Genomic DNA, 24,962 nt, shown 5'->3' with positions numbered 1-24,962 from the left:
GGATGGTCTGAGGAAGGGACCTGAACTCTCTCTGAGCATCTGTGAGCCTCAATAGAGCTACTCAACCGCACGGTTGGTTTTAACATAGTAACATTTTCCTTGAAGAATTTTAGCTTTGATGAGGCCAGCATGGTATTTCCTTTCAAATCCCTCTCCCTGCTGTATTCTGCATCTTTGGCTCACTGAGGTTTCAGTTTTTGGAAACTAGGATTTGTGAGCAGCATCAATGCTAAGGTCCTTATTAGTAATAATATAAACAGTTGAGCCAATTTTCAGGCTGTGTGGTCCACTGGCTTATGCTAAATGCTAGTGGTGCTCTCCAGATAATTTTTTCCTCACTGACTGTTCCCCTAACTTAACCAACAAGTCTATGGATAATATCTGGACACTGAGCAGTAGCATAGCCACACTTAAGATTTTTTTTTTTTTTTGGGGGGGGGGGGGGGGGAGGGAACATTTAACATGGGTGGGCACAAGGATCCCCATTTCCTTTGCCTCTCCCCATTAAAATTAAAAGTACCATAGCTGGTGGAGATCCTCAAGACCTGTCAGCTAAAAAAAATATGGAGCTGCCTCAAGTCTGTACATCTCTGGCAGTCAGCAGTGGCATGTTGAGCCACAAATGCCAGCATTGGGAGCATGTTCAGTTCTGCACAATGCAACATGCTGCCATCAACTGCTGAAACTGTACTGATTGGAGGCAGCTTTGCATTTTTTTCAGCTGGCAGGGCTTGAGGTTCCCCACTAGCTACATGAGTTGCATCTGGCTGCTGGGTAAGTAAATGAGCCCAGGCTAACCTGTGGCTATGCCCCTCCTGTTCAATGATCTACTTGACCAGATATTATCTATAAATTTAAAAAATATATATATGGATAGGCGTTTTATGCCCTCACAAGGAGACATGCATAATTGGCTTTGAATCTCAGGTCCAGTATGCTAAAAGAACAAATCATAAAGAAATTCCAAACCGCTCAAAACACCGCAGCCAGACTGTTTTTTTGAAAAACGAAATACGAAAGCACCAAACCCCTACGCGAAAAACTACATTAGCTCCCGATCAAAGAACGGATTGCCTTCAAAATCTGTACTCTAGTGCATAAAATCTTCTATGGTGAGACCCCGGGATACATGACAGACCTCATTGACCTTCCAGCCAGAAACACCACTACTACTACTATTTAACATTTCTAAAGCGCTACCAGGGTTATGCAGCGCTGTACAATCTAACAAAGAAGGCCAGTCCCTGCTCAAAGGAGCTTATTTTATTTATTTATTTATTTATTGCATTTGTATCCCACATTTTCCCACCTCTTTGCAGGCTCAATGTGGCTTACAATACATCATGTGTAATGGAAATACATTAGAAAATAGACATTTAGTATTACAGAAGGATCTTGGGCAACATGATGAAGATAGAGTATAGTAGTAGTAAAACAAGCAGATATATTATAAGACAGTTCTGAATAGCTTACAATCTAAAGGACAAAAAGTACAGTCAATCAAATTGGGGGCAGTCTAGATTTCCTGGATAGAGGTACAATGGTTAGGTGCCGAAAGCGACATTGAAGAGGTGGGCTTTGAGCAAGGATTTGAAGATGGGCAGGGAGGGGGCTTGGCGTATGGGCTGAGGGAGTTTATTCCAAGCATAGGGTGAGGCGAGGCAGAAAGGGCAGAGCCTGGAGTTGGCGGTGATGGAGAAGGGTACTGTGAGGAGGGATTTGTCCTGTGAGCAGAGGTTACGGGTAGGAGCGTAAGGGGAGATGAGGGTAGAGAGGTAATGAGGGGCTACAGATTGAGTGCATTTGTAGGTTAGTAGGAGAAGCTTGAACTGTATGCAGTACCTGATCGGAAGCCAGTGAAGTGACTTGAGGAGAGGGGTGATATGAGCATATCGGTCTAGGCGGAAGATAAGACAGGCAGCAGAGTTCTGAATGGATTGACGGGGGGATAGATGGTTAAGTGGGAGGCCAGTGAGGAGTAGGTTGCAGTAGTCAAGGCGAGAGGTGATGAGAGAGTAGATGAGAATTCAGGTGGTGTGCTCGTAGAGGAAGGGGCGAATTTTGCTGATGTTATAGAGAAAGAAGCTACAGGTCCTGGCTGTCTGCTGGATACGGGCAGAGAAGGAGAGGGAGGAGTCGAAGATGACTCCGAGGTTGCGGGCAGATGAGACAGGAAGGATGAGGGTGTTGTCGACTGAAATAGAGTGGAGGGAGAGGAGAAGTGGGTTTGGGTGGAAAGACAATGAGCTCGGTCTTGGCCATGTTCAGTTTCAGGTGGTGGTTGGACATCCAGGCAGCAATGTCGGATAAGCAGGCCGATACTTTGGCCTGGGTTTCCGCAGTGATGTCTGGTGTGGAGAGATAAAGCTGGGTGTCGTCAGCATAAAAATGATATTGGAAACCATAAGATGAGATCAGCGAGCCCAAGGAAGAGGTGTAGATTGAAAAAAGAAGGGGTCCAAGGACAGATCCCTGAGGAACTCCAACAGAGAGTGGGATGGGGATGGAGGAAGATCCATGAAAATGTACTCTGAAGGTACGGTGGGAGAGATAAGAGGAGCACCAGGAGAGGACAGAGCCCTGGAACCCAAATGAGGATAGTGCAGCAAGAAGTAAATTATGATTGACAGTGTCAAAAGCGGCGGATAGGTCGAGGAGGATGAGGATGGAGTAGTGACCTTTGGATTTGGCAAGGAACAGGTCATTACAGACTTTAGTGAATGCCATTTCTGTCGAGTGTAGAGGGCGGAAACCGGATTGAAGTGGAACGAGGATGGCATCAGAGGAGAGAAAATCAAGGCAGCGGCTGTGAACGGCGCGTTCAAGTATCTTGGACAGGAAGGATAGGAGGAAGATGGGGCGGTAGTTGGAAGGACAGGTAGGGTCTAGTGATGGTTTTTTGAGAAGTGGTGTGACTACAGCATGCTTGAAGGTGTCAGGGACAGTTGCAGTGGAGAGAGAGAGGTTGAGGGTATGACAGATGGGGGGGGGTGACAGTAGGAGAGATGGTGTTTAGTAAGTTGGTGGGGATGGGATCAGAGGAACAGGTGGTGCATTTCGAGGAGGAAAGAAGGTGGGCGGTTTCCTCCTCGGTGACATCAGGAAAAGAGGAGAAGGAGGCCTGGGTTGGTTGGCTGAGGGAGTGGGTGAATTTGAGGTTGATCTTCTGCACCTTGTCGTGGAAGTAGTTAGCTAGTGATTGAGGAGACAGTGAGGGGGGGTGGGGGTGGGAGCGGAGGGCACTTTGAGGAGGGAGTTAAGGGTGGCGAAGAAACGACGAGGGTTGGAGCCGAGAGAATTAGTCAATTGGGTGTAATAGTCCTGTTTAGCAAGGAATAGGGAGGACTGGAAGGAGGATAGCATGAATTTGTAATGAATGAAGTCGTTATGGGTGCGAGATTTCCTCTAGAGGCGTTCAGCAGATCGGGCGCAGGAGTGAAGGTATCGGATGCAAGGGGTCAGCAAGGGCTGGGGAGTAGTACGCCTTGTGGGACGGGAGATGGATGGTGCAAGTGTGTCCAGAGCAGTGGAGAGAGTGGCATTGTAAGCAGAGACAGCCTTGTCGACAGACTCGGAGGACATGATGGAAGGGAGGAGATTAGAGATACAAGAGGATAAGGTGGGAAGGTCGACAGCCTGGAGATTCCTGAAAGTAGTGGTTAGTGTTGGGCGGGACTGAGGGGTAGGGTGATGAAGTGTGAAGGTGATCAGGTGATGATCTGAATGATCTGAGAGAGGAAGTGCAAAGGCGCAGAAATTGGAGGGTGAGCAGGTAGAGGAGAGGACGAGGTCAAGACAATGGCCAGTTTGGTGAGTAGGGGTGGTGGAGCTCAGCTGGAGGTTGAAGGAGGATGTCAGAGTGAGGAACTGAGAAGCGTAGGAGTCGGATGGGTCATCAGCGTGTATGTTAAAGTCTCCAAGAATGAGGGACGGAGATGAGGGTTCGAGAAAAACGGAGAGCCAGGCATCGAAGTTGGTAAGGAAGGAAGGAAGGGACTTATCAGGGGGGCGGTAAATGACTGCAACTCTGAGTGGCAGCGGGTAGAATAGACAGATGGAGTGAACTTCAAAGGATGAGAAGCAGTGAGACTACAGTAGGAGGAAGGGTTGAAAACTACAGAGGGGTTGGCGGGGAGAAAGGAGAAATGCTGGACTTGGATGGAGGAGAGGGGAGAGAGAATTATTGCTTTACATGGATACAGGGGAGGGAAGAGAGAGGAGAAATGGATGGAGGGGAGGAGAAGTGCTGGACATGGATGGAGGGGAGGAAAGAAAAAAGAAGAAGATGCACATGGATGGAGATGAGAGAAAGGGAACAGAGGAGAAAAACTGCACATGGATGGAGAAAATAGGCAAAAGCTGGATCCACGTTAAACCTCCTCCAGTCAATTCCACGGAGGAGGACACAGCTTTTACTTATGGATGCAGGGCAAGAAATGAAGAAGAAAGGAGGAAAGTAAAGAAATAAATGGAAAGGAAGCCCTGGAAACGGAGTTAAGAGAACAGATAGAGAGCAGCAGAATCAGAGACTGGGACCAATATGGATAGAAAAACAAAGTCACCAGACAACAAAGGTAGAAAAATCATTTTATTTTCATTTTAGTGTTTGGAATATGTCCAATTTGAGAATTTACATCTGCTGTCTTATTTTGCACTGGGTATACTGGAGCTCCTGTCTGAGAGATAGTGCCGAAAGGAGTTTGATGAAAAATCTGTATTGTAAGTAAATTTGACATGTATATGAACTAGAATGTTGAAATTAATAGATATGAGACTGATGGTGTAACATGTATTCACAGCCATTGCAGTTGTTATATATACAAGGGATGAATCAGAGTGATATATCGCTGTGCTAATGCGATGTTTAAAGAGCTCCTGAGGACGCCGTTGGTGAAACACAGCACTGTGTAGAGCTGCAAGAAAGGATTTTTTTCTATATAAAGAACTGATGGACAATGAGCTAAAATAGCTTTAATTTATGATACAGACTTTTGGAAGAACATGAATACAACTGGAATGGACAATGTAAAGCATGGATTTTAAATAATGATGGAGTAAAAAATTAATAAGGAGTGGATTTTGTTAAATTTAAATTATAGGTTTTATGTTATGTAGTATACTGGAGCTGTAACAGCTTACATAAACTATTTATAATGAAAAAAATCACAAGTTATTTTTTTTCTTCTATACTAGTATAATATTTTCAATGATGTCTGTTTATATGGGCCATAGCTGGTATAAGGAGTGTGGTTAATGTGGGTGTGGCTACAACGGCGGAGCCATATGTGGTGACCCCACCCATAACGAGTACCGGCACCTTTTTTTCTACAAAAAAAAGCACAGAGAATCAATAAATGGGAAGAGTTATCTTGCTGTGGTTAAGTTCTTACATTATGTAATCCCGTACTGACATTCCTATCAGCAGGGGAGGCAGTAAGTATTAGTCTACAAACAATTGGTACCTCTCTCATATGGTCTGATAACAGAGAAAGACTTAATAACATTGAATTTCCAATAGTTAAATGGGGTGGCTCAGTTGTTATTTATAAGGAGTGGTTGAAAACTATTTCTCTGCAGCAGTAATACAGAGAGACAGAAGTGATGCTCCTCCTTAGAATCTGCCGTGCATGTACAAACAAGATTCTCACCAGTCTAGGCACAGCCAGCATTTAATCAGTGTAAAGAAATGACATTCACACTAACATTTGTGAGAAAAATTGGTAACTTTCCATCCCAAGGTTCAGGTTAAACTCACAGACGATCAATTAGTCACTTGAGGACCCTTTTACTAAGCCGCGTAGGCACATCCGTGCGCCCAACGTGCATCAATTTTGAGTTACTGCTCGGCTTCTGCATGGCCCTTGTGGTAATTTCATTTTTGACGCGCGTACGATATGTGCACCAGAAAATATTTTTATTTTCTGGTGGGCGGGCAGTAATCAGCATTTTACCCGCGTAGACCATTACCGCCCGGTTACCGCTTGAGTGGCAGTCTTTTGAAATAAGCTCCCTGATTATATAGGGCAAGAAAAAATTGCTTTCACAAATAAGCAAAAGTTTGGCTTTTTCCTTGAGAACACCAAAATATCCAAAAAAAACTGGGTAAAAATATTCCAATATAGCTGTAACATTTACTATCCGTCCAATCTGTGACTATCTACCCTTCCAGAAAGCACTAAAAACCCATCTATTTAAGCAAGCCTATCCAAATGACCCAGACTAAGCTTATGAACCCATCTACCCAACACATACCCAAGAGACAACGACATTGTTCCAGACTATATCTCCCACCTTTCTCCCTTCTCCATTACCTATCTCTAGCTACTTATCTCTTTTATTATTCTGTTATATTTGTTATATTATATTGTTATATTGTACCTCCCATTACTATGTAAGCCGCATTGAACCTGCTCTGAGTGGGAAAGTGCGGGATACAAATGTAATAATAATAATAATAATAATACCAACAATCACAGCTATGTGTAATTACAAACATTTATTATTATTATAACATACATAAAAATTATCCTCATAATATCATAGTGACATAAAAATTATCCTCATAATATCATAGCTGAGACATGTGGTGTATTGGATACCAGAAACATCATGACAGTCTGAAGAATCATATGGCTTTATGAATGCAATAGTGACTTATTGGAGACACGCTGTTGGCAGTTAGAGAATACTCTCCAGTGAGGTGGTGAATTGATGTAGCCCCATGCGAGGGATATTTCCCCAGTCAACCATGAATTTGCGTTAGCCTCGTATGACACAGGAAGTCACTTAACTTTCTTGAAGCAACGGGGCTGTTTGCTCTTTCCAATGACGAGGGGTTCTAAATTCTCACTCCCATCCATATTGCAACAAAGGAGGATCGTCAGTCGGTCCTTCAACGTTTTACCTCCAGTATTTTTAGCAAGTTTGAATGCAAGTGTTCCATCAGGAATCGCTCACCAGTAGAGACCGTTTTCGTCAGCATTGAAAATGTCACAAGGTGCAAACTCGTTCAAGATGGTAGGAAGAACTGAAACAACCCAATTTTCAGCACCAAAGTCATCAGCGTCTTGTTTCTCACCATGCTGTTTCTTGAATTTTATGTTGTTCCTCTCCTTCCATCTTTCCAACCACCCATTGAATTCAGTTAGTCCAAGACTTTCAGCTAGCTGGTTAGCTTTCTCCATAAGCAGTGGACCACTGACAGGAAACTGTCTGCTCCTGACTCGAGAAAACCACCGAAGAGGAGCATCTTCTACCGCCTCAGCTTTTCCTGCCCTTTTACGTTTCCTGTGTGGATTTGTATTGTTTTGCCAGTCTTCCAGAAGCTGATCTTTCTGCTTCAAGACACATGAAATTTGACTGGGATTGACACCATATTCTTTAGCAATAGATGCTTGACTTTGTTTGTTTTCTAATTTTTTAAGAACTTCTATTCGTTCAGCCAATGTTAAAGTCTTACAGTTCCGCCGCGACAACGACTCCAGTGTATACCCTAACAGCATTCTTTCACTTATTCTGCCTGTGGCAGTTAAAGGGGTGGTAAATTTGAAATCTCGTTGGTTGTCACGCGCCAATTGGCTTCCATATTCTGTGCGCGCGCTTATGCGGAATCTTTCCTGCAGATGAGCGGTCTTAAACCATGCATATAAGTGAATCTTGCACTTATCAGTGGTGCGCTAAACCGAAGTTTGTCCCCATAGAAATTGATGGCGCCAAAAACGGGACCGAAGTACAGCATGCTGTTAAACAGAGCATGTGCATATCCGACGTGCACTTAAATGGAGTGCACTGTATATCAAATATAAATAGAGGTGTCCATTCTAAGTTAATGGGCCGTGTCAGCACTAGCACATGGACAGCTACTAGCTCTGCTTAGTAAACCGGAGTGTAAATTTGAAATGTATTCAGTTCATTTATGACAATTCCTATGCACCTGAATCACTCAGAAATGGGCTTTGTGGCCCAGGCTGCATACAATATATGTTATAACCACACTCTTTGGTGTGCTTTAATTTGATATGACAAAACAGTGATGTTAAAACAATGCATGATAAAGATTGCATTTGAGACTCCGATTCATGCACTTGATTCTGTTATTGAGTTATATACTCTATTTTCAGGCTAATTTCAAGAATGTTGGTACCCATTCAACATGATAAAACCCACAAATCTATAAAAAGAAATCTTTGCATACCTGAAATTATACACATGTAACCTGAATATACAGTAAGACAGTAAGTCTGGTTTCAGGCTGATATGAGTCAACCACTGAGGCTTCAATCTTGAGGTCAATGATCTCACCAGGTTCATCACAGAAATTAGGTGTACAGGATGTTATCATCTGTTACTACCCAACACTTATCCATTTACTAAGACTTAGAAGCCTTCTCCCATATTTACACCAAGATCTTGGTCAATTAGGCAATATACTCAATAAAGGTATCAGTAGATTGGATACAGGATTATTAGAAACAAGTGTAACATCACTGAAACACTACTACTAGCATATTAAGAATGCTACCTTAATTAGACTGGTTAAAACTATTTTGGTTTATCTAAGTGTGTGGTTATACTTTTTTTTTTTTTAATTTTCTATATATCCCCCTAATTCTCTGTCTGAAGGCACTATCAGAGCGAGCTTCTATCTCTTTAAACTGCTCCTTGACTGGATCATGTAGTGGAAACTACAAGCAACAAGGGCTGAAGAAGAAAAAATGTTTTTTTTTGTTCAGACTAAAATGAAATTTCAAGGTAGAAAGTATTTTGTGATGGTGCTATGCATAAACAAAGGGCCATCCACAAGGCTATAAATCAATTATTAATCACAGTCGCTTGTCCAGAATTGTTCTTCTAGTGTTTAAGAGCTACAAATTTCATAAACCCCTAGAGCAATGCATTTTTTGTTATTTTACTCCACCTAGTTAATGGGATGCTTAAATGCTGGGAAGGTGTAGGTTCGGTACATAATATTGGGTGGAACATCTATGAGCAGTGAGATTTCCATGTGGATTAGCAGAGCAACACAACCTCCTGAGGCCATGTGGAAACACAGGGGGAAAAAAAAGTATTATGAAAGCTGATTACAGTCTACAGCCATATAGACTAGGTGCTAGACAGGCTGCCAGATCATAAAGTTATTAAGTAGTACATTTAAAACAAATCGGAGAACATACTTTTCTCTCAATGCATAATTAAGCTCTGGAATGCATTCCTGGAGGATATAGTAAAAGCAATTAGTGTAGTAGCTGGGTTTAAAAAAAGGTTTGGACAAGTTCCTGGAGGAAAAGTCCATAAACCATTAAGATAGACTTAGAGAAAGCTACTGCTTATCCCTGGGATACGTAGCATGGAATCTATCTTTTGGGACCCTGCCAAGTCCTTGTGATCAGGATCAGACACTATTGGAAATTGGATTTGCTGTACTTTTGATCTTCAGTATAATAATTCTTATGTTATCCACTCCACTAGTAGAAGCATGTAACACATATTCAGATCTGGTTTCCTTGAAAAGAGCAGTGCAACTGGAAACTATTAACATTTGTATTGTTTATTTCTGTCTTAGAATTTGTGTTTTACCTGTATTTATCTCCTCTGAAATTTCAAAATCTTCTGTTGGCACATTTTGATCCAGCATCTCCAGTATATGCTCCTGAATTTCTCTGACACTCTCATTCCCAAGCATATAATCGCACAGCATGACATAGGATCCAGCCAATGGGGTGAAGACTCTTTGAGGCAATGCATGGCAGGGTCTATTAGAATCTAGAAGGCAAATATGTCAGAGGCAGAGTCAAGATATTAAATAGAGATTTCATTCCACAAATGAACATAATACAGCACAACATATACACATAAGCACCTCCCTCAAGTACCAAAACAGTAGCACTGACTGTAAATCTTAATATAGAGGGTATGAAGCAGATGTTTTACACAGCACAGTGTGTATATATCTCTCCAGGGGATAGCATGGTAGATTGCACTGGGTTTAATAGCTAAATCGCCAACCTTTACTTAACAAGCACAAACAGCAAAGTAATCCTCAGTGACAGAGTACCTACGCCACCAAAAGGAAAGACTAAAAACTGCAAGGGCACAAATACCTCTTGCTCTACCCTGCTAGCCACTGAGCAGCAGCCTGGAAAGAGGGTGCAGTGAAAGAACACCACTGCGACCTTCATTTCTGCTCATCCTCCCAGAGATTTCCACAGCACTGAAAATATATCCAGGAGTGATTTACACTGTTCTTTTCCCAGCAGGAGGTTTATTTCCTGTGTTTAAAAGTAGGTCTGTACCAAATATTTGTATTTGATTCGATTTGGCCCTGAATAGTGCCCCGGATACATTATTCGTATTTGGCTAAATAGTAATTTAAATTTGAATACAAATAATCCAGGGCTCTACTGTGCTAAATCCTACCGAAATAAACACTTGATCCATTTCACGTTGCTTCGTTTATTATTTGTTGTGTTAAAGCTCAATGCCCATTATTCTTATTTGGTAATTGTATTTAGCCAAATAATATTTTTCATTGTTTATATTTGGCCGAATAGTAAAATATGCATTAAGATTTGTTGTCCAAAAGCATGGCTGCTTGCCTCAACTCCCCAAACTTGGTATAAAACAAAATGTAAAAATAAACTGTTTAAATATGAGAACTCTAAAAGAGAATTCAAACCTCCAATGAGCAGATTTCCATGTAGGCAACAGATGTCACTTTTATTAGAGTTCAATAGTTCAGCTTTTTTTTACTCTCACATTTTAGCACTCTCCTGTCACTGCAGATGGTCTGGCTGGACAATACTGGCGTCCCTCACTGGCTGAGAGCTGGAGGAGGGATCTCCTTGAACTTTAACCCCTCTGTAATGCTCTCATGATGGCAGAGGCCTTCCTTCCTCCCCAGGCCGGAGTATACCTCTGCAATGTACTCAGCAGTTCCAGACTGGAGACTCTTTCCAGAAACTCCATGGCCTGAGCCATGAAGCTGATCTAATTAGTTCTGCTGAAATTCCTGGCTGCAAAGACGCCAAGGGTGGCCCACCCAAAGCTGGAGATTTACCACACCAATGCTGGAGATTTAAAGCCAATGAGTAAGATTTCTCTCACGAGCCCCTGCCATGTTTTAAACCAGCTCTAGCATATATATATATATTCCAAAAACTGACATATTCTAATTAGTAGAAAATAAAAAAAATTCCTACCTTTGTTTGATAATTTTACTTTTCTAATCGTGTTGGTCCCAGTCTCTGCTTTTCTCCGTCTTCTCTTAACTATCTTGTCAGGGTCTCCTTGTCCATTTGGCACTTCTTTTCTCTTCACGCTCACCATCCATCCCTATCCACCCTACCCAGCATCACCCCTGTGTCCTTGCCCCTATGTTGAGCATCTCCCCCCTCTGTGTCCCTATTCTTACATTGTCCAACATAACCTGTGTCCCTATGACGGCACCCCAACATGTCAGCATCTCTTCCTCTTCCTGTCCGCCAGCAGGCCATTATCTCTCCCTCTGTTCCCTCCTTCTGCCCCCTTCTCAAGGGTCCAGCAAGTTTTCCTATCTTCCTTCACTCCTCTTCCGGTTCCCCTTTGGAGGTCCAATACATCTCCCTCTTCCTTCTTTCCCCACCATTCTGGCATCTCTTTCTCTCTCCCTCCCCCACATCATCCTGGCATGTCTTCCACTCACCTCCCCGACACTTTCTCCCTTTCCTCCCCTTGCTCCCCAGTGGCCTGGCTGGCATCTCTGACTTTCCTGGCTCCTGCGGTCTGCCAAACTCGCTTAAGGCCACCGCCAATAGCGCTGAACAGAAGCTGCTTCGGGCCAACATGGGGTCTTTATTTTGCCACTCCTGCCTCCAGAAATCAGAAATATTGCCAGAGGAGGTGGGAGCGTCAGAAGAAAGGCTGTACATTGGCCAGAAGCAGAGTCTGTTCAGCGCTACAGGCGACAGCCTCAAGCAAGTTTCCCAGACCATGGGAGTGATCGGTTATGTGTGTGAACTGGAGAAGGGGTCCGGATGCGTGTCACATGCCAAATGTTTGTGACTTGGCATGTCTGTGGATGGCTCCTATACTCGCTGTAAGTTTAAGAACAAGATTCATGTCTACACATCCTGCTCTTCATTGCTCACATCCCCCATATTAGGGTCTTTGTTCTCACAGCTCATCACAGAGAGAGGCCCTGTTCTACCCTTCATCAGTCTGGAAAGCCTTGCGATAAACAGAAACAGCTGTTAATTCATTTACGCAATCCATCACTTGCCACACCACCAAAGTCTATCACCACCACTGCTCCTTTTCCTCCAGTTCTGCCTTCAGAATGGCCATGCCGCAATCCAGCCTCCTAGATCTGCTCTTCAGTGCTGGTTTGGCCACTGCAGGATTTCCTCTGCAACAGACTACATATGTCTCAATACTACTGTAGGTTTAAAATCATACCATCGTCAGGTGCCCCATTTAGGATCAGATCCTCCAAAAGTATTTCACAGCGGTCTGATACAGTGTTTAGTATATCCCTCTTCAAAGCCTGTGGAAATACACAGAAGGAAACAAGTGAGAACCAAAAAAGCCCACAGCCCTTTGCATCCTAGATATGAGGATAGAGCAGAAAGAAGCACTGGAAAGATCATGAGTTACAATGCTAGTCATCTATAATAATATCAAAGAAGGACTTCCTCATGCTGGCATGTTTGGAATGCTGGCTGGAGCGATCTCAAGAGGTGATGAACATGAAGTGATGGAAGATCAGGGCAGGATGTCGTTCTTTAAGGGATCTTAATGGACCCCTATTCCAGTTTAATTAAGGTGGAGGAGATTTTTTCTCAGAGCATACGACTGAAGTACCACATATTCAGAAAAATACTAAAGTGTTCAGGAACTCTTCGTAGTTAAAAATCAAGTTAAAAAAATTGCTACAAAGCACCAAAGAATGCTTCTTCTATTCAGTTTCACTATTCAGTATCTTACAAAGCAACTGGTGGTCCAGTCCAGTGGCTCAGGGCCATGCAGAAGAGCCCTAGTTTGATCTCCGAGTTAGGTCTTCTGCCCCCCGAGAGGCCGATGCAGTAAAAAAAAAAAAACGCTAGGCTTTGCACAAAGGTTAGTTTGGCTTCTGTGCACTATTTTGTGGGTGCCCTTTTAGAAATAAGTATTGCACATGAGCTAACTGTGCACAAAGCCTCAGGTAGACATCAGCACACTGCACATTTACATCTCATGGTAATGAAACTATTAGCTATTCAGTACAAATGCAGAGAAGTGCTTAGCGCAGGGTTTTCTAATGCTGGGATTTTAATGCTAGGTCTGAGGAGGAGTAAATAGTTAGCTTGTTCTTCTGCAGCCAGCGCAAGTGATGATTTTAAGTCTTTTCCTCCTCTTTACTGTGAGTATACAGACCTGCAACTTTTTCTGGGTTTGCTGAAGGGTAGGAGCTGAGGGGTAAGATGAGCTCAATGAAATGCTGGACTGTGGTATTTGTAAAAATCATGTATCGACGTCAGAGTTGCATGCATTTGCATCCATGCACATGATGAAATGCCATTCTACACATAAACAAGAGTACTGCAAAACCTGTCTGGAGAATTCTGTATAGCACTGCCTTGGGGAATACAATCCCAACTAATAAAATCTGCAAGCAATGCCTGCAGGTAATGTGGGAAAATTTTTCTTTTTGGTTTCTTCTCACTGCTAATTTGATTTTGAATGTAATTTTGATGTTCTGTATTATTTAATCACTGCCTTTTAGTGAACTGATTTGCAACGCCTGCCAGCCGAGGCTTTTATTTACTGGGCAGCTCACTGGAAAAGTGATTGTAAATCAATAAACTGAAATCTTATTATTCGTGGCCAAAGATTTTTGAGAAATACTAAAGAAGAAAGAAAAGTAGAATAATGCTCCTCAGGAGCTAATCACAGTTTCAGTTACCTGGATGGCATCTTTCACCTTGGGCTTGTTACTGTGGACATAAGCTCGGCATTTCACCACACCTCTAACGTTTATTGAGCCTTTGCAGACCTGGACAGTAGCTGTACATCTATCATTAGGGCGCTGTGGCTGAAAAAAAGAGACAATGAAAATAACCTCCCAAGTTGCTCCACTAGCCACATGAACAGTCCCAAAACTATTTCCAATTTGCATGAATCAGAACTCAAAGCAGAGAGCTGTGTTTTTATTCAATTACATGGTAGTATTCTGGCACCATCTACAGGTGACAATTTTACTGTGCAATAAGGAGCTGTTATTCAGAATATATTGGTTGCCCAGATCCAACATACCAGCTTTGTGCATTAGTTTTTCAACTGGTACCATTTGAGACTTAGAGCAAAAAATGATAAATTGCAGTATATGCTGGAGCTAAAAAGGTAACCGAATACAAAAAAAACACAAGCTTCAGCTAACTTTTCTATATATAAACAGTGCTCAAAATACACTTTTGGAGAAAAGCCCTCAGAAACCGACGGCAATCTTGCCGAAGTTTTTAAACGCAATTACGTAATGAATTTTCACATGTAAAGCGTTCAGTTTCTATCACTAGGCATAAAAACTCCAAATGAAAAAGTAGTGTTGTTTTCTAGTTTTAAATCTTAATGTTCACTTCTTATAATAGCATTAAAGGGCAATAGTCTTCTCAGCAAAAAATATATTTCAATAGAAAATCAAAACTTATCTTGATTCTCTGATTCCAGCACTATCCTGCTAATGCTATTATAAGAAGTGAACATTAAGATTTAAAACTAGAAAACAACACTAGTTTTTCCTTTAGAGTTTTTATGCCCAGTGATAGAAACTGAACGCTTTACATGTGAAAATTCATTACGTAATTGTGTTTAAAACCTTCGGCAAGATTGCCGTCGGTTTCTGAGGGCTTTTCTCCAAAAGTGTATTTTGAGCACTGTTTATATATAGAAAAGTTAGCTGAAGCTTGTGTTTTTTTGTATTAGGTTACCATTTGAGACTTGCCTGAAAGGCACAGTATGACAAATAACACCAGTATAACAGAATAGCTGAATCTACAATGGCTGTCCTACCCCATTGAGTATATGAGCATAGAAACAGTTGGAAGACAATAGTCATTTCAACCACCAGCAGGACGTTTGAATTATTCTTATGCTAGTCTTCACCCTTCCCTTTCACTACCACTAAGTTCTACTTTAAGGAAATTTCTCAGGGGTCAGCCATACAAGCTTGACTGACTATAGGATTTTGCTCCAAATCATTTTTTCCTGGTAGGTGAGGAGTGCAGATAAGAAGTCATGTAGTCCTTGATAAATGACATGACAATCCTCTCTCTCCACTTTCCCAACCCCTCCTATAATATCTGAAACATATCAAATCCTACCACCACTCTGCACTAATTTATCTCACCATCTTCACTTACCAAAGCCATACAAAACTGCAAACTGGCTTGGCTGCCCCCTTGAGGCCCTCTAAAATTCTGGGTAAAAGAGCATATGCATTTCTGTTCCTCTCTCCTATCTTAAACATGCTGAATTCTAGCAGGTTTGCTGTAACAGCCTACCAGAGGAGATAGCAGTAATGACAATCAATCACAGTCTCAAGTAATTTCTGGCTACTTTTTTCCACTGTTTGGCTGTGGTTTTTGCTTTTAGATTTTTTTTTTGTCTCCTATCTTTACCTATATTGCTTAGTTGTTGAGAGTTTGTTGGACATATACTATAGGAGAAAAAAAGGAAATTAAAATATGTTTCTAAATCTCTGCCCAGCTTTCCTTGAAAGAGGATAGGGCTTCTGTCTTTTACCGTCCTGCACTGTCTCTTGCCTTCCTGAACTACAGTCTGTTGTTAAACTGCTATACTTTTGGCTATTAAACTGTTGAAAATCTCTGGCTTTTTCTATATTTTCACATTGACATTCACAGAAAGGAGGAAAACAAGGGCCTAATTCATGACACTATCTTCTATTCTTAGCTCTCTCTTTCCTCTTTTTCTATCCTTATTATGTTATAGGTTTTAACTATTCTGTTCTATGCTCACCTTTCCCTTTACTTTCTCACTTGTATTTGTTTTTCATGTTTGTCTTCAACTGTTAAGTGGATATTTTTATCTTCATGTTCCGTTATTTTATTTCTATTTGTACACTGCCATGATATCTTTGGATCATTTGGCAGTATAACAGGTTCCAGGGGAGATCCGTGAAATTATAGACTGGTGAGTCTGACGTCGGTGCCGGGGAAAATGGTAGAGGCTATTATCAAAAACAAAATTACAGAGCACATCCAAGGACAGGGATTACTGAGACCAAGTCAGCACGGCTTTTGTGTGGGGAAATCTTGCCTGACCAATTTACTTCAATTCTTTTAAGGAGAAAACAAACATATGGACAAAGGGGAGCCGGTTGATATCGTGTATCCGGATTTTCAAAAGGCGTTTGACAAGGTACCTCATGAAAGGCTACAGAGGAAATTGGAGGGTCATGGGATAGGAGGAAATGTCCTATTGTGGATTAAAAACTGGTTGAAGGATAGGAAACAGAGAGTGGGGTTAAATGGGCAGTATTCACAATGGAGAAGGGTAGTTAGTGGGGTTCCTCAGGGGTCTGTGCTAGGACCACTGCTTTTTAATATATTTATAAATGATTTAGAGATGGGAGTAACTAGAGAGGTAATTAAATTTGCTGATGACACAAAGTTTTTCAAAGTCATTAACTCGCGACAGGATTGTGAAAAATTACAGAAGGACCTTACGAGACTGGGAGACTGGACGGCTAAATGGCAGATGACGTTTAATGTGAGCAAGTGCAAGGTGATGCATGTGGGGAAAAAAGAACCCAAATTATAGCAACGTCATGCAAGGTTCCACATTAGGAGTTACGGACCAAGAAAGGGATCTGGGTGTCGTCGTCGATAACACGCTGAAACCTTCTGCTCAGTGTGCTGCTGCAGCTAGGAAAGCGAATAGAATGTTGGGTATTATTAGGAAAGGTATGGAAAACAGGTGTGAGGATGTTATAATGCCGTTGTATCGCTCCATGGTGCGACCACACCTTGAGTATTGTCTTCAATTCTGGTTGCCGCATCTCAAGAAAGATATAGTAGAACTGGAAAAGGTGCAGCGAAGGGCGACTAAAATGATAATGGGGATGGGACGACTTCCCTATGAAGAAAGACTAAGGAGGCTAGGGCTTTTCAGCTTGGAGAAGAGACGGCTGAGGTTTATAAAATAATGAGTGGAGTGGAACAGGTGGATGTGAAGCGTCAGTTGGTGTAATACATTGCAACCTGATTGTCTGTCTGAATTTGGATAATTTGATTGGACAGCCGGTCTCAAAGTCTTTAGAGCATTCCAGATCGCTCGTAACTCCAGAAGGTTGATCTGAAGACCTGATTCCTTGAGTGTGCAGCCCATCTACATGAGCTCCCCACCCCAGGAGGGATGCATCCGTCGTCAGCACTTTTTGTGGCTGAGGAATTTGGAATGGACGTCCCAAGGTCAGATTGGTGAGAATGGTCCACCATTGTAGGGAATTGCAAAAATCGGTGGAAAGATGAATGACATCCTCTAAATCTCCTGTAGCCTTTGCTCGATGCCCGTCATCGACACTCCTCGGTACCGATGAGGACGTGGAATCCTCACGCCTCCTCGGGGCTGGGTCCGATGAAGGGCGGTCCTGGGGGACCTGTATAGCAGGAGGTCTCGAGACGGGCGGAGACTCGCTTGATGCCTCACTGCTCCCAGCTGTAAAAGGTCTTTCGGCAGCCATTACCTTATCTCTCGACGTCGATGCCCTCGGTACCGATGCCAATGCACCGGGCCGATCTGAGAAAAGCTTCTCGCGCTGAGCCTCTCAAGCCACCTGGGTCCTTTTCTTCATTAACTTACACAACTTGCAAACAGTTGGAAGGTGATCGGGCCCGAGGCACTGGATACACCACGCATGAGGGTCAGTACACGAGATGGCCCGGTTACAGCGAGAACAGCGCTTGAAGCCGCTGGGAGGCCTCGAGGACATGGACGGAAAAATAGCGTCCGCGAAGTCAAAGGACTCGATGGTGCCCACTGAAAAAAGGCACAAAAGGGAAAAGGAAACGTGGTTGAGCTGCTGCAAGCGAAAAAGAAAGGAAACTTGAAAAAGGGAAAAAAATAAGAAAAAAACTAAAGGAACTAGTAACTTTTTTAAAAAAAAATTTTAATTAGAAGATCGAAGGAACAAAATAAGAAAAAGAAAAACGCGTAAACGCGACTCACAGTCTCCTGGGCAAACGAAGAGCACAGGAAAAATCCAACTCTCTCGATCGCGGAAAAAAGAAAACTGAGAGAAGCGCGCGGGCGTCGCGGGTGGGAAGTCACTCGCGCATGCGCGGTGCGTTGTCCCCACGCGCATCGTGCTTCTTCTAGAACTTTTAAGCTTTTTAATCTCCGGTCTCCTGGGCCATCGCGGACGACGACCCATCAGTGATACTATTCAGCCTGCTTGTCCTCGGAGAAAAATCAGAATCCTGGTTCCTTGGTCTTGCTTGAGTTTCAGCAAAGTCTTCCCCACGAGAGGAATGGGAGGATATGAATACAGAAGACCATTCCTCTAATGGAGGAGGAAGGCATCCAACGCTAATCTGTCGCGTGCCCTGACCCTGGAACAATACTGTTGGACTTTGTGGTTCTGTGGAGTGGAAAAGAGATCCACCGAGGGGGTGCCTCACTCTCATAAGATCTTTTGGGTAACACTCGCACTGAGTGGCCATTCGTGTGATTGCATGACCCTGCTCAATCTGTTGGCCAGAGTGTTGGATTTGCCCACCAGGTATGTGGCCCTGATAACTATCCTGTTCTGGACAGCCCAGTGGCATATCTGGGAGGCTTTCTGCCACAGCGGGTATGATATCGTACCTCCCTGCTTGTTGGTGTACTACATTGTAACCTGATTGTCCGATCTCTGAAAGCCTTTAGAGCGTTCCAGATTGCCTGTAGCTCCAGGAGGTTGATCTGAAGATCCGTTTCCTGAGCTGACCAAGCACGCTGGGGTGTGAAGCTCTGCTGGATCCAGTCAAAAACTCATCCCGTTTTTACTGGGGAGTTGGCTGGGCCTTGGTGCATGCTTTTAAGGAGAACGAGTGTGCTGGGTCTGAGCCTGCTGAGGCTGGCAAGAAGAAGGAGCGTACCTACGCCTCTACGAGTAGTAGGGACCCCTCTTCAATTTGCCCAGAAACCTCCTGGACAAGGAGGAGAGTGCAGAAGGTACCCAGCGGGAGAGAGAGAATCAATGGTCTCAGTGTGTTTCCTAATGAGGTCAGCAACCTCCTCCAACTTCTCTCCAAAAAAGGTTATTCCCCCCAGCACATGGCGACTGCCAATCTCAGACGCCATTTCTCTGACAAAACTGGGGAAGAAAAGGCACTCAGGTGGAGACTTCCTGCTTTCCTCTGGAGGGGAGGGGTCAGATGGGATACCATAGGCCTCCTCTTCGAGTACCATGGATTCTCATCAGACTCCCATGAGCACTCCTCATCGGTGTCTGCAAAGAACTCCTCATGGGACAGCTGACACCGAGCCTGCCTCAACACAGAGGGACCACAACCTCGAGAGGGGTGTCAAGGTGTAGGCTCCAAAGTAATCTCTGGAGAAGCTTCCTACACCAACGTCAAAGGGATGCCCACAAGGGCAGCTGCCGAAACTGGTAAGTAACTGCCACCGCAGGCTGAGGGCCTTGCAGGGCAGCAAATTCCTGCCAAGTACTCATGGACCATGGTCTGGATGCACTCATCGAGAGAGGCCGTCGGGAAAGGCTGGGGCATTGGTTCGGAGAAAGGCTGCTGAACTGCCAGGGTCAAAACATATGTCTGATCCTGGCTGCTTGGAGACCTACGCATCAGCACCTCCTATATGAAGGGGGAGCAGTCCTCCCGGCACCAAAGCTTCTTGGGGACCGAATCCCTCTGTGCCCCAGAGCTTCCAACACCATGCATCGAGGGAAATCGATACCAATGCTTCTTGGCCTTTGCCCTATGCCAGTCATCGACAGTCCTCGGTTCTGACGAAGACGACGTTGAATCCCTATGTCGTCTTGGTGTTGTGTCTGATGCTGATCGGTCCCAAAGGTGCTGCACAGCAGCCAGCATCGAGGCAGGTGGAGACCCATTCGATGTATGCTCACTCCGTGTCTGTCAAGGGTCTCGCAGCCATGGTGACTGACATACCTGACGCCAGTGCAAGGCTTGATGCCAATAAAGATGCTGACGTTGATGATTCAGGCTGGGCTCCAAAAATTCTCTCTCTGAGCCTCTCTGGCAAGTTGTGTTCTTTTCGACATACAAAGACAAAGAATACAGTTAGGGGGGTATGTTCAGGCCCCAAATACTGAAGACACCAAGAATGGGTGTCTGCGCCAGACAAGGTCCTACTGCACCAGGCCCAGCACTTAAAGCCACTGGAAACCTTCGATGAAATGGAAGGAAAAACTTACATGGACAAATCAAGACTCAATGGTAACTTTATAAAGGGGCTAAGCACCATGAAAAAAGGAAAAATAAACCTTGACTGGAGTTCAGGCCTAAGAAGGCCTACCGAGCACGAAAAAAGAAAGGAAACTTATTGGGGAAAAATGGCACTAAAACTATAAGGGAAACAAAAAGAAAACCCAAATGGGGAAAAAGAAGAAAAAAGTGGGAGAAAAATCCCACAGGGAAGGCACAAAAAAAAAGAAATCGCTGCTGAAAGGAAGCCACGAAACAGTGCATCCTTTCCTCAAGGCAGATGGAAGAAGACTGCAGGTTCCGCACTCTTGCATGAACAGTTGGAATGCACGTGCTGTTCTAAAGCTGTAATACACTAACAAGCATTCCCCACACGTGAGGATATGGCCTGCTTGTCCTCGGAGAAATATCTTTACACAGAGAGCGTGGTGGATGCCTGGAATGCTCTTCCATGGGAAGTGGTGCAGAAGAAAAACGGTGACAGAAGTTGAAAAACTGTGGGATAAACCAAAAGGATCTCTTTATGGCAAGAGGATGGAATAAAAGTATAGATCATATTTCCACTCAAAACAAAAATGACTCATAAATAAAATAATCATAATAAAAGAGACAGTATAAAAGGGGGGGGGGGGGGGGGTAACCTGCACAGGGCAGCACATATAACCCTAACAAAGGTGTGCATGTGAATCTGTGTGTGTGTGTGTGTGTGGGGGGGGGGGGGGGGGGGGGTCCCTAGACAGAGCTGAACATGCAAACCTGGCCACCTTTCTGAGCTGACTGGATGGACCATGCTGGTCTTTATCTGCCATCGTTTACTATGTTACTAAAATGTAGGGCAGCCAGTGCAATGGTGAATTTTTTTTTTTTTTAAATCAGAATTAAATCCATTCACATATCAATTATCCTACCCTGGCTTGTCCTCAGCTCTACCCCTTTTTCTTGACAGGAAGAGGAGGAAAGGAATTTTCAAATAGGGATTTTCCAAGACTGAACACCTACTTGCTCATGGGAAATCCATCTAAAAATTACCATTCATTATGACTAGATATTTGTTGTCCTATAACCTGAGAGAACTCAAATGAGCTGAAACGTATGGATTGCAAGGCAGGACTATCCATAAACATTCAAGTGCCTCCATGTTCTTTAATCTATCTCCTTCTATAAATTGAGAGAAAAATATCAAGACTCAAAATGTGAAAATCTTGTGGCATATCAAATAACAGGGCAGAACAAGTTAGCTCCCATTTTTGGAAGCTAAAGCAGATTTGTGCACTAGGGGGGTAATTTTTATACAGGTTTTCTGTATGGAAAGCCTGTTCTACACGTGCAAAGGAGTGAATGACTAATGGTTAGAGCAGCAAGCTGAGAACCAAGAAAATCCAGTTCAAATTCCACTACTGGTCTTTGTGACCTCAGGCAAGTCACTTAACCCTCCATTGCTTCAGGTACAAACATACTGTAGATTGTAAGCTCTCTAGGGACAGGGGAAAAAATATTGTTCTTGAATGAAACTCACCTTGAACTACAACTGAAAAAGGTATGAGTTAAATCCAAATTCCCCTCCCCTTTTATAAAGTGTACAGTAGCATATATGTGCAAAAAAATTAGGCACATTGAAAAAGTGTGCCTGCTTCTATACAATAAGTATGTAGGTGTTACTGGATGTCTATTTTATAAAGGCACATAGGGGCCTATGCTAACTTTATAAAATATACTTAGAAAAACTAGCGCCTATTTTGAAGTAACATAGGTGGCCTTCTGTAAAATTATCCCCCTAAGCAGTTAAACACATTACTGGAACCACTGAACCATTACTGAGAAACTATCTTGTACTTACTAATGGCAAAAGGACTTTGACGTTAAAGGTCTGGGTACCAGGCTGACTCGTGCCCCTTGAAGCTTTCTTCTAAAGAAGTGAAAATAAAATCCAATATGAATCAAATGAAATAATATTATACACAGAATTATACAACTACCAGCCAAACTAGGAGCTACCTGCATAATGGGATTACAACTAATGCTTCCTGCTGGGATGAAACAAAATTTCAAAGTGGAAAAGACTTAATGTGATTGGCCTAAGGTTACATTTCCACTCAAATATTTGCAGAATTGGATGTTACCAGGCAATATGGATTGAGAGCAAAGCACTTCTCTCCTGGGAGTTCACAATGATTTTCAAAAGCATAGTAACAAGCAGGTACTCACCATTTGATGTCATCGCAGGGTGAGGAGAAATTAGGTCTTACCTGCTAATATTCTTTCCTTTAGTCTCTCTAGACCAGTCTACACACTTATACCAGAAGATGGAGACTGAGAGTTAATATCTTTAGACTGCTCCTAAAAATACCCTGTGAAAGGTGGTGGCATTGGTAGTGTCTTTGGGATGTGGGTGGATGCTCTGTGGAATGGGAGGCATTCAGGAAGGGGATGGATGTGCTGGGCGTAAATCAGTCCCTTAAGGAGCCTCTGCAAATTAGTGTCAAAAGCCAGCAGTCTCCTTTCCCAAAGCAAGCTGTAAGCTAAGTGACAGCACCACCTTGATTGGTGAAACAAAAGGGGCAACTGCCTCTGTTTCACATATTACAATGGCCTGGGTTCTCTCCAGAACAGTGAGTTGCATGGGGACAGAAATTTCACCCATCCTCGCTCAGCCCCAATGGAATCTAACCCATTCCCACTCCATCCCTACCCATCCCCACAATTAATCTCCTCCGTCCCCACCCATACCCGCAGGAGTTGATACTATTATTTACTTGCTTGCAGCCCTCTGTTTCCTTCCAACCCCAACAGCCTCCTGTGGTTTTTCAATGGAATTCATTATTCAGCCAGTCTGGGTCTCCAATTGCTTCTTTCAATGCATGCCAAGCCTCATTCTGGACTCACCAGAGATTCTGAATACACTTACGCAGGAATTCCACGCCAACTTGTTCCATCACTGTGGGAATCCTGTGGCAACTTTTTTCATACCCACAGGAATCCCATAGGTTCTGCAGGATTCCAGCAATCCCCATCCTCATGCATCTCTCTCTCTCATAAATCCTTCCCAGTCCTCACCCAGTCTTTCTCTCTCTCAACCTCCTCTCCAGTCTCTCTCTGTGTCATAAACCTCTTTCTGAGCCTTCACTCAGTCTCTCTCTCATACCTCTTCCCCAGTTACCACTGTCCATTCTACAGGTTTCAGATTCATGCCTTTGGCAAGGCTGGAACTCTGAAGTCACCATGTTAGACTCCTCCTTGCCTCCCCTTGAAGAGGAAGCCTCACATCCAATTCCTGAGCCTATGGAGACCACCAACACAGAAGAGATTCCTAGAAAGGCTGCATGTGTGCTCTGGCCCACTGGATTATCTCAAGCATCACTGCCATGAAGCCTAATATCTGAAAGTAATCCTAAATTGGCAGACTCCTACCAGTGAGATTTCGGACCTGCACTTGCAACTTCTGCATGCTTGTCTTTAGAAGGAGCGTTCACCCCTGCCAATGATCAAAATGGTCTTCCAGATATTCTATGAAGCCAGTTTGGTTTTTGCTGGATTGATCACCCAGCCTATGTGCTTCAGGAAGTGTACCACACAAGAGGTGACTCACTCACCTTCTTGAAAGGATTTTGCTTGGATCAGCCAATCTTTCATGTAAGGATGTACCAAGATTCCTTCTTTGCACAAGGCCTCCATCACCAATATCATCACCTTGCAAAAGGTCCAAGGTGACATTCCTAGACTGAACAGCAGAGCACAAAACTGAAATTGCTGTCATAAAACAGCAAAATGGAGGAACTGTTGATGCTCCTATCAAATAGGGATGTGGAGATAAGTATTCATAAAGTCCAAGGATGTCAGGAATTCTCCCCACTTGACCACCACGATAACAGACTTCAATGTTTCCATTCAAAACCAGAGAGACTTGTTCACCTAGTATTGGCTAAAAGGTGCCTTCCTTTTGGTGGACCATGAAGTAAATTATTTTCCCGTAACTCATTCCTTTAGAGAGATGGGTACTACAGGGCTGTAGTTGTAATATCCTTTGCAGATGGACCTTGATCGCCGGTGTGTTTAGTATGGATCAGCAGGGAGACTCCAGGAAATTGTCTGGCAAAGGCTGTGTTAACTCCACGGTGTACCCTTCATGACCGTAAGAACTCACTGATGTATGGTAATCTGGGTCCACCTCTGGTAGAAACTCTGACTTCTGACTGCTTCTTGGAAGCATCCACTACCTGTAGGCATATAGGGGCATATGTTGCCTTTACAAAATATGCTTAGAAAAACTGGTGCCCATCCACTGAGGTAACACCCCCCTTCCAGCCTTTGCCATCTACATGAACACCTAAGCCTTCTCCTGACAGGGCCATGGAGCACCCCCTCCTCCCTCTGTCGGATGCCTAAAGGACGGCACAGAAGCAAAGACAGACAACTGAAGTAGCAGCTGCCAAAGGCTCCCTTGCTCAGCGATGCACACTCTGGTTTTCCTTTGCTTTCATGTTTCTTTTCTTTTTTGGTTGTGTGTTACTGGTTACTTCCAAATAGGAATTCTTGGCTCCCACT

General features: G+C 43.5%; 1 protein-coding gene across 3 annotated transcripts in view; it reads right to left on the bottom strand.

The window, feature by feature from the left end:
- ODR4 (odr-4 GPCR localization factor homolog) overlaps nt 1-24,962 on the bottom strand; it is a 56,687-nt gene that overhangs the window by 3,246 nt on the left and 28,479 nt on the right. For all 3 annotated transcript variants that reach the window (XM_030207478.1, XM_030207477.1, XM_030207480.1), the window contains 4 exons: nt 22,258-22,326; nt 13,919-14,047; nt 12,433-12,520; nt 9,577-9,762 (listed from right to left, as the gene is read on the bottom strand). In XM_030207478.1, coding sequence (XP_030063338.1) covers nt 9,577-9,762; nt 12,433-12,520; nt 13,919-14,047; nt 22,258-22,326 — 472 coding nt within the window. The remainder of the gene's footprint in view (nt 1-9,576; nt 9,763-12,432; nt 12,521-13,918; nt 14,048-22,257; nt 22,327-24,962) is intronic.

This window comes from Microcaecilia unicolor, chromosome 6 (genome assembly GCF_901765095.1).
Source record: "Microcaecilia unicolor chromosome 6, aMicUni1.1, whole genome shotgun sequence".
NCBI lineage: Eukaryota > Metazoa > Chordata > Amphibia > Gymnophiona > Siphonopidae > Microcaecilia > Microcaecilia unicolor.
This window is presented reverse-complemented; position numbering and strand designations above follow the sequence as displayed.